At 40.1% G+C, this 18,334-nt stretch overlaps 1 protein-coding gene across 8 annotated transcripts in view; it reads left to right on the forward strand.

Annotated features, from left to right (window-relative positions):
* larp4aa (La ribonucleoprotein 4Aa) overlaps positions 1-2,406 on the forward strand; it is a 105,112-nt gene extending 102,706 nt beyond the window's left edge. For all 8 annotated transcript variants that reach the window (XM_061805425.1, XM_061805433.1, XM_061805476.1 and 5 more), the window contains one exon: positions 534-2,406. In XM_061805425.1, coding sequence (XP_061661409.1) covers positions 534-932 — 399 coding nt within the window. In that variant the 3' untranslated portion in view covers positions 933-2,406. The remainder of the gene's footprint in view (positions 1-533) is intronic.
* The last annotated feature ends 15,928 nt before the right edge of the window (positions 2,407-18,334 follow it).

Consider the following 18,334-nt stretch of genomic DNA (forward strand, 5'->3'; position numbering starts at 1 on the left):
CACCGTCAACGTTCATCGCCGCCACGGAGGTGGATTGGGCACGTGCAGGATGAGTCTGTTAGTTAGAAGTGATCCGCATATCATCAAAATATGGCTTGAAACGATATTGGCCCGGTCAGGCCACTCGATTGTGGTGATGTGATGTTCTCTTCTTTGAAAAGATCTTCTGTGTCAGAAGGGGTGTCGGAAAAATCAGAAAAACTCTTTTGTTCGCCTCCCATAGCAGGTGCCACAGTGTCTTCTCAATGGTGACTGTCCCAGTGTGACATCTGTAAATGACGTTGCAGGCAATATCGCCGCCACTGGGATGTTGAGTGAGACTTCTGCAACTTTGCACATGAATTACTACTCTCCGCCCATTTTTTTTCTTATAGACATTGAAGTGAATAATATTATATGTAGTTTTCATATCTATTTTAAAATCTATATAGGCATGTCGGTGGCACTTTAACAAATAAATACAAAAGTGATATCGTCAAACTTCAAAGAAAATGTATGGATTGGGATATTCATATTCCCTCCCTTTTGTTTAGGAGCCCCGCAAACTCAGCTATGCTGAGGTGTGCCAAAGGCCTCCCAAGGACCCCCCACCTGTGGCCACCATCCCAGCCCCATGCAATGTGCGAGCTGGCCAACCTTTGCGTGAGTTGCGCGTGAACAAGTCGGAGGAGCCCAGCTCCAAGTGCTTCCCTGGAGACAAGCCGGAGCGAGGCCATGACAGAGAGGCGGCGGTGGAGTGTACTGACAGCTGGCCCACACGTGACCGTGACTCCAAGAGCAGCTGCTACCACAACAACGGGCCCCGAGGCATTACCACAAGCCTCAAGTTCAGAGAGCAGAGGCGGCTTCCAATTGCCCGATGGCACTCTCCACAGGGATCATACAGGCATGCTGGCAAAGAGCAGAATATCCCACCGGTATTGCCAAAGTAAAGAAAATCAAAACTATGAATTGAAAAAAAATGTATGAAACTCTACATGGGTATGTCTAATTATATAAAAAAAAAATGATGATGACATGAAAGCAACAATATTATGGTAGCTATTTTCCCCTTGGAACTTGTCCATATGGTGGAATATCCAGGACTTGTGAGCTGAATGACTGCTGATGACTTGAAACGAGTGATATGGGAAGGCTTTTATTGGCATTGTACTGAAAAGATTTAACTTTCCATGGAGGTCGTCTATTTTGTGCTTGCCTTGGGAGAGGTAGGATGCTGGTGCCCTGTATGTGGTCCTCTACCACCTTTTAATTTAAAAACCAATATGCACTCAAGAAGAGAACATGCATAAGTCATGTACATATACGAAGATTTCACTCACAAAAAATGAGTTGTGCTTTAGTTTGCAAGTATGACTGAAGGGGTTAACTGTTTCTGCATTGATTGTTGAAGCAAAATGATTTGTTTGAGACATAGTCCTTATACTCGTAGCTGTGGTCAATGATATGGTTGCCTAATTTAATGTGGTTGTCTGATCCCATTTCACATTTGGTTTGAAAGTTGCGGCAATCAAAATTCAAGGTTGTATAGAATTTTTCATTTATTTATTTATTTATTTATTTATTTTTGCTCTGCTCACAATTTCCATGTTGCTTTTGATCTCAAACCTTTCAAATGTTTTGGATTCAGAACATTGATCAAGATCTCTGTTTACATGTTTGTGTACCTGTATCAAGAATGATACAAAACTGTTCACACTCACAGGATGTTGAAACTGCACCTTAAGTGGTGGCACGGCATTGAAGTCTGCAGCGTACAAAATTGTCATTATCAGATACCTGAGATTGTGCCACGCGAGCATATAGTCTGTTAAACGTTGTATCGATACAGCAAGAGTGGATTTGTGAAAAGTCCATAAAAGTATAGTTGGCTGCACTCTTAGTTCTTAAAACCCTCATTTATGTGTGTGGGAGAGTTCAATAAATAGTATGGAGCCTTCTGACAGAAGGGGCCCACCTGATCGTGCTTTTTAGGGTATTTTTTTTTGTGGGGGGGTTAACAGATTGTTGAACTTTGAAGTCACTGTATTGCTTTTTAAATATTTGTAATTTTGTTGCAATTCGATTGACAAAACCAAATGGAATCATGCTGTGTGATGAACCATTCAACATGCCGCCAAGAAATACAGTATTTTATGCTTTTGTGCAGTAAATGAGGAAGCAATCACTGGATCTGATATTTGGTTGTCACCAATGATTTGAATCAAAAGATGCACTAATGCTGGTGGAAAATGTGAAATTTTTTTTCAAACATTTGCTTGACAGGCATAGATGACCGCCACCGTCCTTTTCATTTTCTGCTCAATTTGTTTTGGATTTTGGGATTGTAAAAGGAAATATAAACTAGTGTTTGAGATGCAATCCTAGAACTGTAATCATTGTCACCAAATAAATTATTTAGATTTGGCTTTTTTTTTTTCTTCAAGCTGCTGCTGTGTGCATCATACACCATATATGAAAGAGTTTTTGTTTTTTTGTGGGGGGGGGGGTCCATTTTCACCAAGCTGAAATCATGAAATATACATAGCATTTCAGTTTTTAGACGGTATATTCATATAACAAAAATCCTAAAGAAGGGGGATCACACTCTTCAGCCTCCCTGGTGAGCTAAATTCAGGGGTTCTCGGGCCTCATGCACAAAAGGTTTGTATGCACGATAACGTGCCTTATGTTCTTTTTTTCCCCAAAAAAGTTGTATCAAGAGTGAAATGAGTGCAGATATGTGGTGCCCCATGCTAACTTCATGGCCGGTGTACACACGTTTGTCCAGCTGTTGGTGTTTTGGCAACACGTTGAAGTGATGCTGGGAAACCAACAAATCTGTACATCAAGAGAAATGAACAATTAATGCCAACATTTGTTTTAAACCATACAAAAGATGGTTGACTTGGAATTCACCTTAACCAGTGTATTTTATGAATCCCAGATATTTGTGTGGACTTTTATTGATCAAGGTGTTGATTTATGGCTGCTATTTCCCTACTATGCCTTACTTGTGGCCCCAGCACATGCAGCGAAAAAAAGAGCCCTTTTAATTTGCTTAATTTCAACATGTACAGAAGTTGCACCTGACTGAAATGTATTTTTAAAAACTTTATACAACAGGTAAATTATGTACTTATAATACATTTCAATCACATGCAACCGATGTATGTTCAGATTAAGTAAACTTTTAAGACGTTGACATCAGTCTGCACAGGTGCAGTACCAGTCGGTTGTTGGCGCGTAATTGTGTTGAGATGCAAAGGAATGGTTCACGAATCCTCCACCTCTGACACCAGTAATGCCAGGGATGGTGAATGAATCCCCTGAACATGTTGCCTGTGACTGAGACTGTACTGATAAAAAGAGTCCTTTGAATTTACTTATTTGAAACGTGCATTGCTTGGACATGATTAAAATGTGTAAAAATGACAATTTAGCCCTCTCCTCCTAAAAAAACTTTTTCTGTCACGAGCAGGGACAAGGAATAGGATCTAAATGGACGACTCCAAGGCAAGATGTAGTTACAAGGAAAGTTTTAATTCCTGGCTCAGGTTCATATTCAGGTAAGCAGTACCAAAAATGCAAGTCTCAAAGACATGAGGCAAAAGGGTAAGGTAAAAAAAAAAACAGATAAAATTACTTTGAGTAAAAAAAAAAAAGGAAAAAATGGAACATGATGGGCAAGGCTTTACTATGGGGCACAAGAACACTGGGACGTGGCAATGTGGCACAATGAAGTGGCAATAACATGATACGCGAAGCTTATATGCATGGCAAAATCAATACAAATAAAGCTAAGGTGAGGCTGCTCCCAGGAGCAGACAAGAATGACCATGCAGGGCAAGTGTAAGGAAGCCCGGAGGATTGCACAGAGACCTCCAACTGGATCAGTCCAGTCGCTGTCCAGGTCACCTTAAGTGAGGTGCTTGGCTGAGCAGTCCTGGATGTCTGCCAACACTCCAAGCACAAGGGTCTTTGCAGAGCCATTCAGGCAGACGTCCGTGATAGTACCAAGCAGGATCCAGACGACAGGGACAGGTGACTGCTCCAGAGCAGTAGTGGGAGGCGGTCACGGGGCGATCGTCGCCAGAGCAGGAAGCAGTGATGGGCGAAGGAAGAGGCAGCAGCAGGTTGAGCTTCGCCGCCGAAGCAAGAGTGAGGGAGTGGCTACTGATCGAGTCCAGCCGAAGCAGGAGTGAGACGCAGTGGCCGTAGGTTGAGCGCCATTTGCAGATCGGGCAGCCGAAGGTCTGATGCTCCTGGAGCAAAAGGAGGAGATGGCTGCTGGTTGAGTGCCGCCGGTGAGCAAGAGCGAGGGGTGGTCACAGTGAGCCGGGCGCCGCCGGGACAGAAGCAAGATGTAGTCACCGCAGACCAGGCGCCCCCAGAACCGGAGCAAGAAGTGGACAGCGTGGGCCGGGAGTTGCAGGTACAGGACCAAATGGTGGCCTCTGTGGACCGAGCGCCGCCAAAATAGGATTAAGAGGTGGTCTCTGCGGGCTGGGTGCTGAAAGAAAAGGAGCAAGAGGTGGATGCCGTGGGCTTAGTCTCGCTGGGACAGGAACAAAGTGTTGTTGCGGATGCATCCGGAGTAGTGGAATGACCAAACCCCTGACAGTATTAAAATAATAAAAAGGAGCCAACATTTTTTATGTCTTCTTTGATCCACAGATGTGCTTACATTTTAATTGGCAAGATTTATTGAATATATACATACATTTATGCATGAACCTTTATTTCACAGAGCTGATTGTAGGTTACTGTAGCCCAATGAACACATTTGTTGTGAGTTATAAAAATACATGGTATTAAGTTGTGGAGTAAGCGGACTCACCCACATCTGGTCCCACCACTCCTCCAACATGTACACTCAATTCTACTTTGTACTGTAAAATAGGTCCCTGGACAGAGGGGCTCCGTTGGGAAGCATAATCTCATATTCAGGAGGAGCAGTGTGGTTTTTATCCTGGCCATGCAACAGTGAACCAGCTCAACACCTTCATCAATGTACATGAATGTTCATGGAAGTTTAATATACTTTTCCAGTGAGATAGTGAGAGACTGGCGAGGAGACCAAGGTGTTTGTGTAGGTCTGGGTTGGTGGCCTCAGCATTGCATCTCTGCTTTTTGCAGATGATGATATGGTCCTGATGGCTTCAAACTATGAGCATCAAGTACGACTGGAGTAGTTCACAGCAGAATGTAAAGCAACTGTGCAGAGAGTCAATTCCTCCGAATTCTTACACCATGGCCGTCTGTCAGCACTGTGTGGAGTTCCCCCTCCGGATCGGAAAGAGTTCCTGCGCCAAGTGGAGGAGTTCAGGTATCACGGGGTCTTGTTCACAAGTGAGAGAAAAATTGAGCGGGGGATTGGCAAGTGGGGTGGGACGTTGGAGCAGCTGTAGAGGTTTGGCCTCACAGTTCTGAGGACCGGGGTTCAAATGCCAGCACCGCCCGTATGTAGTTTGCATGTTGTCCCCATGCCTGCATGGGTTTTCTCTGGGAACTCCGGTTGCCTCCCATATTAATTGGACAGATGTGAGAGGACTGTCTGTCACACACGATTGCAGCAATTCGCTCCTTGAACGGGATGAGGCCCTCCACCCCTCTTCCACCTGTTTTGTCGGTGGGTAACTGTCTTCCACTTCACACCCACTTTTATGTCTGACCATTTCTTTTTTTATTTGAGCATGAGTAAACTGTTCCGACCCCAAAGCTTTGACAGCCTCCTTTTTCTCTTGCTGTTCACACCAGACGATAGCATACCAAACGGGGATTTTCCCCACAACTCCACTTCCCAGTCAGAAAAATTATTTTTTACCTGCCTTGCACATTTTCTATTTATTCTGATTGTGAGGGGATTGGGTTTACAGGTGCGGGGGGTTCATTTGCATATGATTTTCATAATTTAATATGGGCGTGGACAGGGAGCTTTTGGTTGGTCCAATGTGCTATCAATTCTACTTTGATTGGGATGTATGAAGGAAATGTGCTTGAATTCATTCAGCCACACTGGTTCATATATCTCTATTTTTCTGCATACGATGTTTTCTCGGTTTGAATGTACGCTATGATTTAGTCAGAAATCCACGCAAATCTTTGGACATGAGGCCCCTGGAGACTGGCTCAGCCACTGCAGAGGTATCATGTTCAAAGACTTACGTGGAGGGGCCTCATGTACAAAGACCTGTGTGAAACATGATGTACGCTCAAATCGGCCTATGCACAAAAATATCCAGATGTATGAACCTGTGCGTGCAATCAATCCAAGCACATTTCCTTCGTACGTCCCAATCGGATGTTAAACATCATTTCACTCTTTCTGGATCTAGGCTCTGGACACCAGATCCTCGAATCTTTCCTGTTTGATCATCTGCTGAAGCCCACTGTCATTTTTTTTGCTGGTATATTTTTTCCTGCCACATTTTGATCTTCCACGAGAATTTCCATTGATATGTTTGGATACAGCACTCTGTGAACAGTTAGCCTACTTAGCTGTGAACGTGTAATGATCTTTTGCCCAGTTGTCATGTCTGCAGTCTTATCCATATTGAACCCAAACTGAGAAAATTTAACCAAACTGTAGCAATTTAATGACACCTGGGGAAACCTGTGCAGATGCTTTGAATTTAGTCAATGATTTAGTGTGTGACACTCAGTTTCCAACATTTAAAATATTAAAATGAAATTTGGGCTGATTTCTTCACAGGATTTAAAACTTTTGAATTCCTGATTTTGTGGGTATAGTGAGCTGGAAGCCGAAATATGTAACAAATAAATGAATACTGACATTGACATTCTAGGCCCTGAATCTATAATTGATTAAATTTCAATGGAATTATGGAAAGATAAACTTTTCCATAACATTTAAATTTTTGAGAACCAGTCTGTATATATGTGTGACCATGTGCAGTTGTGTGTCTGTGTGTACTATATTAATACATGTGTGTACACACACACACACACACACATATATATATACACACACACACAGTGCCTTGTGAAAGTATCCGGCCCCCTTGAAGTATTCAACCTTTTGACACATTTCAGGCTTCAAACATAAAGATATAACATTTTGATTTTTTTGTCAACAATCAACAAGAAGTGGGCCACAATCGTGAAGTGGAACAAAATTTATTGGATATTTTAAACTTTTTTAACAAATAAAAACCTGAAAAGTGGGGCATACAATATTATTCGGCCCCTTTACTTTCAGTGCAGCAAACTCACTCCAGAAATTCAGTGAGGATCTCCGAATGATCCAATGTTGACTGATGATAAGTAGAATCCATCAAGACTCCATATAAATGCACCTGCTCTGTGATAGTCTCAGGGTTCTGTTTAAAGTGCAGAGAGCATCATGAAGACCAAGGAACACACCAGGCAGGTCTGAGATACTGTTGTGGAGAAGTTTAAATCCGGATTTGGATACAAAAATCTTTCGCAAGCTTTAAACATCTCAAGAAGCACTGTGCAAGCAATCATAATGAAATGGAAGGAGTATCAGACCACTGCAAATCTACCAAGATCCAGCCGTCCCTCTAAACTTTCACCTCGAACAAGGAGAAAAGATGCAGCCAAGAGGCCCATGATCACTCTGGTTGAACTGCAGCAATCTACAGCTGAGGTGGGTGAGTCTGTCCATAGGACAGCAATTAGTCGTACACTGCACAAATCTGGCCTTTATGGAAGAGTGACAAGACGAAAGCCATTTCTCAAAGATATCCATAAAAAATTTGCCACAAGCCACCTGGGAGACACACCAAAAATGGTCAGATGAAACCAAAATCAAACTTTTTGACCACAATGCAAAACGATATGTTTGGTGTAAAAGCAACACAGCTCATCACCCTGAACACACCATCCCCACTCTCAAACATTGTGGTGCCTCATGGTTTGGGCCTGCTTTTCTTCAGCAGGGACAGGGATGATGGTTAATATTGATGGGAAGATGAATGGAGCCAAATACAGGACCATTCTGGAAGGAAATCTGTTGGAGTCTGCAAAAGACCTGAGACTGGGACGGAGATTTATCTTCCAACAGGACAATGATCCAAAACATGAAGCCAAATCTACAATGGAATGATTCACATAAAAACGTATCCACGTGTTAGAATGGCCAAGTCAAAGTCCAGACCTGAATCCAATCGAGAATCTGTGGCCAGAGCTCAAGACTGCTGTTCACAAATGGTCTCCATCCAACCTCACTGAGCTTGAACTGTTTTGCAAGGAAGAATGGGCAAGAATTTCAGTCTCTCGATGTGCAAAACTGATAGAGACATACCCCAAGCGACTTGCAGCAAAATGTGGCACTACAAAGTATTAATGCAAGGGGGCCGAATAATATTCCACGCCCCACTTTTCAGGTTTTTATTTGTTAAAAAAGTTTAAAATATCCAATAAATTTCATTCCACTTTACAATTGTGTCTCAGTGGTTGATTCTTGTCAAAATTTTGTAAGCTTATTTCTTTGTTTGAAGCCTGAAATGTGGAGAAAGGTTGAAAAGTTCAAGGGGGCCGAATACTTTCACAAGGCACTGTAAAGCCATCCATTTTTTTACTCGCGTATCCTCACAAGGGTTGCACGAGTGCTGGAGCCTATTCTAGCTGTCAATGGGCAGGAGGCAGGCTACACCCTGAACTGGTTGCCAGCCAATTGCAGGGCACATCAAGACAAAGAGACGCACTCACAATCACAGCTGGGGGCCATTTAGAGTGTCCAATTAATGATGCATGTTTTTGGGATATGGGAGTGAACCGGAGTGCCCGGAGAAAACCCACGCATGCACAGGGAGAACATGCCAACTCCACACAGGGAGGGCTGGGATTTAACCCGGGTCCTCAGAACTGTAGGGCTAAGTTGCTTGGTGCTTCTCGCCCCTTGTAAGGTCACCCACTGCAAAAGGTCCGATGTGAGAGAGAGACAAGATAAAGTATGACTCAATAAACCCCTACGACAAATATTGGATGAAGGTTTCCCTTGCACGAACATGGGTGACTTGGCCCCCCACCTCTGGAGCCAGGCATGGAGGTGGGACTCAAAGACGGTGGTCATAGCCTCTTGCTGGAAACAAAGCTTGTGTGAACAACATTTGGACAAGCCAGTTAAATACAGGGAGAAATTAGACTGGTCTGATGAGCACAAAATTAAACTATTTGGATGCCATAATGCACTATATAACAAAGGTGAATTTCAGATATAGGAACATGATAGTGTGGTGCTACGTTTCAGCAAAGCCATCCATCCATGCATTTTCTGAGTCACTTTTCCTCACGAGAGTCGTGGGAGTGTCGGAGCCTATCCCAACTGTCATCAGGCAGAAGACGGGGTACACCCTGGACTGGTTGCGAGCCAATCGCAGGTCACATGGAAACAGATAACAGTTGCACTCACAATCACACCGAGGGGCAATTTAGAGTGTCCAATTAATGCATGTTTTTGGGATGTGGGAGGAAATTGGAGTTCCCAGAGAAAACCTACACAGGCATGGGGAGAACACGCAAACTCCACACAGGTGGGGCCGGGATAAAGAGGGACAGGTATACAGAAATTCTTGACAAAATTCTGCCAAGATCCTTCCTGCCGTGTGTGCAAACCTGGTGAACAACTTCAGGAAACGTTTGACCTCAGTAATTGCAAACAAAGGCGATTGTACCAAATATTAACATTGGTTTCTCGGGTGTTCAAATACTTATTTGCAGCTGCATCACACAAATAAATTGTTAAAAAAAACAAATTGTGATTTCTGGATTTTCTTTTTTGATTATCTCTCTCACAGTGGACATGCACCTACGATGAAAATTTCAGACCCCTCCATGATTTCTAAGTGGGAGAACTTGCAATATAGCAGGGTGTTCAAATACTCATTTTCTTCACTGTAACCAGAAACACGATGGTGCTGGCAATGGCTAGACTCGAGTGTCATAAAGTCGAAACGTTTTAGGTGGAGACCATCTTAAACTGGGAACTCCCTGTACTGTATTAGATGTCCACTCAACCCATATCTGCACAAAGTGCTGAATAGAAACTTAAATTATTTACTTATTTAACAATCACCCAATCTCTTTCCATAAAAAGATGAAAACAACCAATTTATCTGTATGAGGTTAGTATTTGTCATCACAATTAAAAACACAAACTCTAAAGGCCTCTTTATACTTGTGCGTGCAGAAACCGCGCCCTCACTTCAGCTCTCCCGTGCCTTTATACTTGAGCACAACCCACATGCACAGTTTTGAAAATGTGCTCCACTTCTCCTCCAAGTCAGAGGTGTCGCTTTCACCGGTAGTGGCTACGACGCGATAGCGTGGTTTTTCCCGTAGCTGTTCTACTTTGCTTTCTGCAACAAGGAACAAAGCAACAAGAATGGTAACCGTGGAATACTGTCTGCTTGAACAAATTGACCTAAATGACTAGGTGATACATTTAATTATGCTTCAAAATTGATCAAGAAGGCAGCGGCATAGGTGGTATGTGGAAAAGGGAGGAATGCTGAGTATGTCATCACAGGATGTGACTAAAATGGACTAATGACGAGAGATGATCTTTGTAATTTTTTTATCTCCACGTGGCAACTTTTTTTGACAGCTACACAGCGGTGCTGCGTGGCGCAATGCGTAGGTCACGTGATGCAATGCAGGCATTGTCGACTGCGCAGCTCGGGGAGTATAACGTGGTCTTTAGCATGAAGTCAGGAGGCCATCACCGCAAAGAATCGATCGTGATGTTTGTCAGAAGTAACCTAACCAGTTTTATCTGCGTTTAAGTAAACCAATATTCTAAATAACCTCATTTTGTTTTTCCTTGTGCTATTTCACATTATTATACACAACTTAATTTCTGATCTTATTTGTTGCACATTGTATGTATTACTTGGGTTATTCCCAACATCTGGTGGAATCAGTAATTAAAAATGGCATTTAATTTAATATTTTGAGAGAAAATTGTCACATGTTAAATACATGTTTCAGTTGCTGCATATATGTTAATAGAAATGCGTAATATTTTCCATTTTCATTGTGCTAGAGCCCTTCCCAGCTGATTCAGGGCAAAATGTGGGATGCATTCTGAACTGGTTGCTAGCCAACTGCAGTGTACATATAAACAAACAACCACATTCACATTCATGTCTATGGATAACTAGCAAGAAACTAGAGCACCTGGAGAAAACCCATGCAGTCACAGGGAGAGAACATTTGAATCCCGGTCCTCAGAACTTGTGAGGGAGATGCTCTGACCAGTTGCGCCACCGTGCTGCCGGTGTGACGGTCTGAATGATCCCCGTGCTGGAAAATCTCCTTGTGATTAATGCGCATTGCGTGTATTTTGTAAACTTCCGGCCACTCAGAAACATCCCCATTCATGCTTCTTCAACATGTACCATTTGACAACTTGTCGCCAAGTGTTCATGTTCGCGATGGACGTCTCAGAAAGATGAACCAAGCGGACGTACATATGTGTATATCTTTTTGATCAGCATTTGTTTTAAGGTTAGGTTATAACGCATGTTAGCTCCCTCTATGTAGAAAAAAGGCTGAATAGCTCATTGGCCACCAAAGCTGAAGTCGCCGAACTCAGATATCCGCCATCTTGATACTCCTAAAACAAACATGCCGACCTGTGCAACTGTGTTAATCGCCAGTTTTGTGGTTGTGACAAAACATTCCACAGCTAAGTTAGAAAGATTTACTTCGACACTGTTAAATTTTGTTTGAAAAGAGTTTTTTTTTTTAATTTTCTGATTATCTTAATTCACTTCAACAAAGTTCTGTGCACGGTTGTTGTTGTTCACCATTTACTCTTTGCTTCACCTTTATGGGAGATGCCAGTTGTTTACAGACATGATGTCACGAATCACGTGATTTTTCTTACTGGTAATCAAAAGCAACAAATTGCGAGTATCAACAAAGCTAATTACTATGTACGAAAGCTATCATTTGAAGTCCGAAAGGGGTAGTTTGAGAAGCTGGGATAACGTGACGGTACATGTATCTTGCCAGATCCTTACAATTTGAATAATGGAAGGGTCGACGATCCGACTTTGTGGCCGTACATTACTTTCACCTATATATGTTTTTACCTCGTCGATACGCCCGGACAGTTCACTCACGATAGTCTGAAGGCATACAAGTCCCTCAAAGTCTATGAATACGTAGAAAGTGGACACGTGCATCCCGTGTTTTATTACAACGTAGTGCAGTCGCCGTATTGTTTTTTTAAGACAAGGGTCATCCCTTCTCAGCGACTTCGGGACAAGCCTCATCAACCATGGACGTGCTTAAACAAATCTGAGGGGAGTCTATACTGTGCACACTGTACATATATGGCAGGGTAAGATAGTTTATTTAAATTTATTTTTTAGTGTAAATGCATTTATTAGACCAAAAAAAATCCAAAGTATGTTAGAAATGTGGATTGATTATGTTATTTATGTAGATACAATCTGCAATACCCTTCATCTGACAGGGACACACAAATTTTATGCCGTGAAAATTTATTTAATTGAAATATTGGATTAATACTTAATTGTACTTTTGACAAGGTCTTGTATTTTTATTTTTTATTAATTTTTTGTACATTAAAAAATGTGAATATCCCATTTTTCTCTGTGTGATTTAACATCGTTGACTTTTTCATTTTATTTCATTTTATTATTCCAGTCTAGGTGAGGTATGCAGTCATGTTGCAGCCCTCTTGTCAAGGGTGAGGCAGGTGTCCATGCTGGTCTTACATCAACAGCATGCACAAGTGAAGATTGCAAGTGGAATGCATCATACAGAAAAGAGGTATCAATGTCAACTTAATGTATTTCAGTATAACAGGAAATATTTCTAAATGATCTCGTATGAATGCTGCATTATCTGAACTTGTTATGTGTTTTACAATGATTTGCTTTTATTTCAGCTCAATCCAATACCAATCAGTGATGTTGATATCAGACTGACATTTCAATTACATCAGCAACAGGGAAAGCTCCGCTACCAGACAGGAATACCCTCCAATCACTCCTAGATGTTTGCCCTAATGCAGTTTTCTTCAAAACCATTTCTACACTGGATGAGGAAGAAACCGACACAGCAGAGGAAGAAGAAGAAACAAGGTCCTTCCCACCAATCATCACAAGTCTTATATCTAAGGTAGATATCACAGAGAATAACATCACATCTGTTTGTGAGAAACAGTGGAGTTCCTACAAATGTACTGAGGAACAAATTATTAACCTTGAAAATGTAACAAAACATCAAGCTGTAAGCCCCATTTGTTACGAACACAGGAAAGGTTGAATAACAGGAATTATGGCTCATGACATCTTAGTCATGAAGACCTGACCCAAAGAATAATATCATGAAGGTAATGGGATACAACAATTGGGATATTTCAAATAAGGCTGCAGAGGCATGGGGCACAGATAACGAGGCACGTGCCAGAAATCTTTATTCGAAACAAGTGGCAAAGAGTCATTTCAACTTTGATTGCACAAGAATTGGATTGTTAGTCTGTCAAACCAGACCCGACATGGCAGTTTTGTGTGATGAAATTGTTTCATGTACATGTTGTGGGAAAGGATGTGTGGAAGTGAAATGTCCCTACAAATACAGGGATAATAATATAGCTAATGCTTCAAAAGACAATTTATTTTGTCTTGACAAGGACTTGCATTTGGAAAAAGGACACAAATACTATACACAAGTGCAATTTCAAGTGTATGTCCAGAAAGTATCTTACTGTGATCTTGTGGTTTATACAAACTTAGACATGGCAATTGTAAGAATTCCACGAGATGATACATTTATAGCAGCTCTTTTGTTGAAATGTGATACGTTTTTCTTTGACCATGTCCTTCCTGAAGTTGTATCTAGAAAATTTGAGAACAGCAGACCAGAACTTAGAGACATTATTCCTGACAAGGAGTTAGTGGAAAATGTGTGGTGCCTCTGTCAGGAGGAGGAGCATGGACGTATGATCATGTGTGATGGTGCTGATTGTCCATACACCGGGTTTCACGATAAGTGTGTAGACGTGTGTGTAGAAGCCAAAAGGATCTTGGTTTTGTCCAAGTTGTGAGATGGGATATAACCAGTGTTGTGTACTTGTCATTTCACAAGGAAAATTATTGTCTGTTTTCATTTGCAGTAGTGGACAAGAAAAACGTACCTATTTTATCATTAACTTATGTCACTGAATCTGTTATGTACAGACATATCAATGGGATCTGTTAACCATTAACATATTAGGATAGCAACGATGTGTAATTCCTTTATAAGTAATTTCTCATACGTTTTTGTCAAAATGAATGCACTTTTTATGGAAGGTGGGTGTGTAATTCACAAAAAACACAAATGTCAACTGTTACTATGAACCATTAAACAATGAAGGCTGCAAAGTTTGATGTGGTTGGGTAATATCAACAATATATTATTTCTCCTCAACTTGAAGTTTATGTCATAAATTTTACTCAAAACTTAATTATGAGAAACTTTGAAAGGAAAGTCAGATTAACACATACCCTGTCATTTTGCGGTAAATCATTAATGTAAATTTGAAAGAGCACAGCATATTGTCAAACTGGGACACAAGGTTAGTTCTCATAGTTGTACTGAGAATCTTAAAATTTTTAACACATTTGATGGCTCGCTCCACATGAATCCTCACACGAGCTAGCCTCCTCCCTGTCTCGATTTCCTTAGGACTGCGCTGTAACTTCCCTCTTGTAAAACCCGGAATGGCCAGAGATGCACCACGAGCAGCAAGATCATCAGCAATCAAAAAAACACAATCTGCCAAAACAAGATCCCCATGTTCTAACAGTTGCAGAAATCCAGACTGGAGTGATGACCTTGTCTGACACTCTCCCTCCGAAGGCTTTTGAAACAAAAGTAGCAGGCCCAATTGGTGAAATGGGAATCAAAACATTCACAGTGTTATGACTCTTATAGTTAGACCAAGTCATTCCTCGAACAGTGAAATTTCCAGGTTTTCTATGAACACCTTACAACAGTCAGTTATTATCCTGCAATGCTTATAGATATCCTTTTTTTTAACAATATATTATTTGATTTTTCATATGAAGAGTTTGTTTTCAAAACGCGACATAGGCATTTTTTTCAGATTTACGAAACTCGCGCCAAAATTATCCAACTCCGAATGGTAGTTATCGGGATACTCTGATTTTTGTTGAAAGTGCGACATATCGTTCTATATCAGCCAAGGAAGATCGCGTTTTATTTCAAAATGCGACATATCGAGATCTTATTTAGAGCAAAATGCGACATAATTTCGTTCAATCAGCGTGCGCTGCTGAAGCAAGCAGCATCCAATCAGAATTCGTCTAGAGGGAAGTTCCGGTATCTTCCACATCATCATCCAAAATGGCTGCGCCCGCGTTTGAGAGAGATGCTAATGTCGAGTTTGATTTTATGTACGAGACATCGGAGAGAATGAAGCTGGGAAGGAAAAGAAACCCAGCGGAAACGGGGTCAGCAAAGAAGAAGCGCTTGCTATGATTGTAGACCCTATTTTTTCTCTTTGTGAAGTTGACCTATTATTTCCTTTTTTATCACATTTGGATTTTCTTTTACATGAATTCTATTTTTAATAGAATCTACTGATGTGTGAATCAGTAATGTTTCTTTTCTACTTATGAATTGAAAGAAAATAAAGACTTTTGATCTTTGTAGATTGTTTTTTTTACACTGAAAAATATCCAGTACAATTCAATAGCAAACCTTTTCATTGTTTTGCCATGTGATACCTTTTACCATGTTTTTTTATTTGGATCCTTGGCATGGATTTTTGTCGATTTTTATCTTTACAGTGTTTCTTGCTTTCAAGCTGAACTAAGTCTCGTATTTTGTTTATCAATGTTTAATAATATCGAATAAATGAATCAGTGATTGTGCTGGTTTACTTGCAGGCTGTCCCATTGTGAGGGTGCTTTTCCTATTTAATTTTAATTCTTTATGAAATTATTGCAATTTAATACTTCAGTTCTTATCCAAGTACCATTGTATCTGAATGTAATAAACATACTGTTTTGTCTATGATTGTGTAATGCTTGAATAGTAATTTTGTTGTTCAAAATATTTCACCAATGATCATTAATGAATCAATAAATTTTTATAATTCTATGCAATATTTTTTTTGCCATTTTTTATAAGGAAAGTTATCGGCTATGACTCAAGAAAAGTTGACATTAAAAGGAAATCAACACCCTTGGAGTAGACTCAATTTCTGTCTATGAGCATTATGAATACTGTTATTATTACTACAGACTTTTATCCTATTCTGCAGTGTTCTTTCCCCCGACAGCGACAGCTATAAATAAAATCAAAAGAAAGCAGACTCAATGAGTCAGATTTCAAACAGTGAATTTGTGAGTTTGAAACTGATTTCATTTTGGAGATGTGTGTATGAGATCGACTACCTATTTTTTTTCTGCTGGTATCCCTCGCAACCCATATTAACCTTGGTAGACTGGTTTGAAGCAGTTTACTTTCTTAATGATCTCACATCAACTTATAAACAAAATTAATCCACTGATGACACAATGCCTGCAGATGTCAGATTGCAGAATCGCATACAGATACACAAAATTACAATGATGTAAACTCAGCCTTTCCAAGACCTCATACTGAACAAACAAACAGTTTCTAAATAACTGAAAAACACCTTTTTAAAAGAAATTCCCATTTTTTCATCTCCTTTTTCAACATCTGACATTAGTGAGCTAATTGTGAAAATTGTGACTGGTGACTGACCCTTATTTCTGATACCTAACTCTGTAAATGTGGTGGACATCGTCTTAAAAATTATTTTAAAATGCTTGAAATGTTGAAAGGCAAATAGTTTCCATGATTGCCTATCAAAAGCAACTGATTTTTAAAAAAAAATACAGCTGCTCCTGAAGGTTTAAGTCGAAATTTGGATATGTCTCACTTTGCCAAGAATAGAATGTTTGAATATGTCTCATTTTGGAGAAAAAATGAAATTTGTCATCAAAAAAACTCGGTGAATATTAAAGCCAATATTTTTTTGTAGTATGGTGTTTCGTTACTTTTTAGCATCTCTTTCCATCGCCCAATAGTTAGAAACATAAATTGAGTTTATTGTTTTCACTTCAATACCAAGCCCTTTTCTCAAAATGAAAAAAACGGATATGTCTCATTTTGAAAACAAACTCTTCATATATAGTTTTACAAAAACAACACAATAATAAAAAAAACCCACTATGCACAGACATAATAGTGTTAAAAAAAAGAGCACACAAAACACAAATAATTCAAATTTTTTTCAAAAACTCTTCTAAGGGTCTCCATATGTCCTCAAATTCTTGAGCTCTTCCTCGCATGATATACGTGAGTCTTTCTAGTGCAACACAAGATACGATTTCCAACATTCATACTTTTATTGAAGGAACGTCCACTTTTTTCCAAAATAATGCAATTGTTCTCCTGGCCTGCAGGAGACCAAAGTCTATGAGCGTGGCCTTCTTTTTATTAACAGCAAAATCCTTGGGATATATACCTAAGATACACAGTGTTGCACAATGAGGAACCTGAATTCCAACTATTATAGAAATTGTTTGAACAATAGACTTCCAATAATCTTTGACTTTCCAACAATCCCATAAACAATGATATAAAGTATAGTTGTCATTAGAGCACTTACTATACGTGTCTGTAATGTCAGAGGTCCACTGATGAAGTTTAACAGGAGTAAGTCCTCATCAGCCATTTATATTCTAATAGCCTCATTCTAGTATTTATTGTTTGTTTTTGTGCTTTAAGGCATGCATGTTCCCAATCAATTACTTCAATAATTTCTTTCATATCTAGTTTGCATGCCTCCAATCTATTTTTACTTGATTCTGTATCATGTGAGACTAGAGATTTATAGAACATAGATATCTGCTTACATCCATGCAAACCTGACTGGACAATATCTTCTAAACTGGACAAAGGGGGTTCATACATTATGTTTTTGATTTGTGCTGACATAAAGTGTTTTAACTGCAGATATTTGAAAAATTGCTTTTTGGGAATAGAAATTTCTTGACATATTTGAATGAATGTAAGCATTTCAGCATTTACATAAAGGTCACCTATTGATTTTATACCATTATTTGCCCATAATTTAAAACCCCCATCTGCTCCTCCAGCTTTAAAAGTCGCATTATCCCATATGGGACAGAAGCGTGAAAGTAAAGGAGTGTCCCCTATAGGTTTGTGTGATTCAAACCAGATATCTATAGTATTTTTCAAAAATGGATTCTTGGTCCCCCGTTTTAATACTCTATTCTCAGCAGAATATAAATAATACTTTAATAGATGGTGTGGTACTGTTGCTTGC

The sequence above is a fragment of the Syngnathoides biaculeatus genome, chromosome 2 (genome assembly GCF_019802595.1).
Source record: "Syngnathoides biaculeatus isolate LvHL_M chromosome 2, ASM1980259v1, whole genome shotgun sequence".
Lineage (NCBI taxonomy): Eukaryota > Metazoa > Chordata > Actinopteri > Syngnathiformes > Syngnathidae > Syngnathoides > Syngnathoides biaculeatus.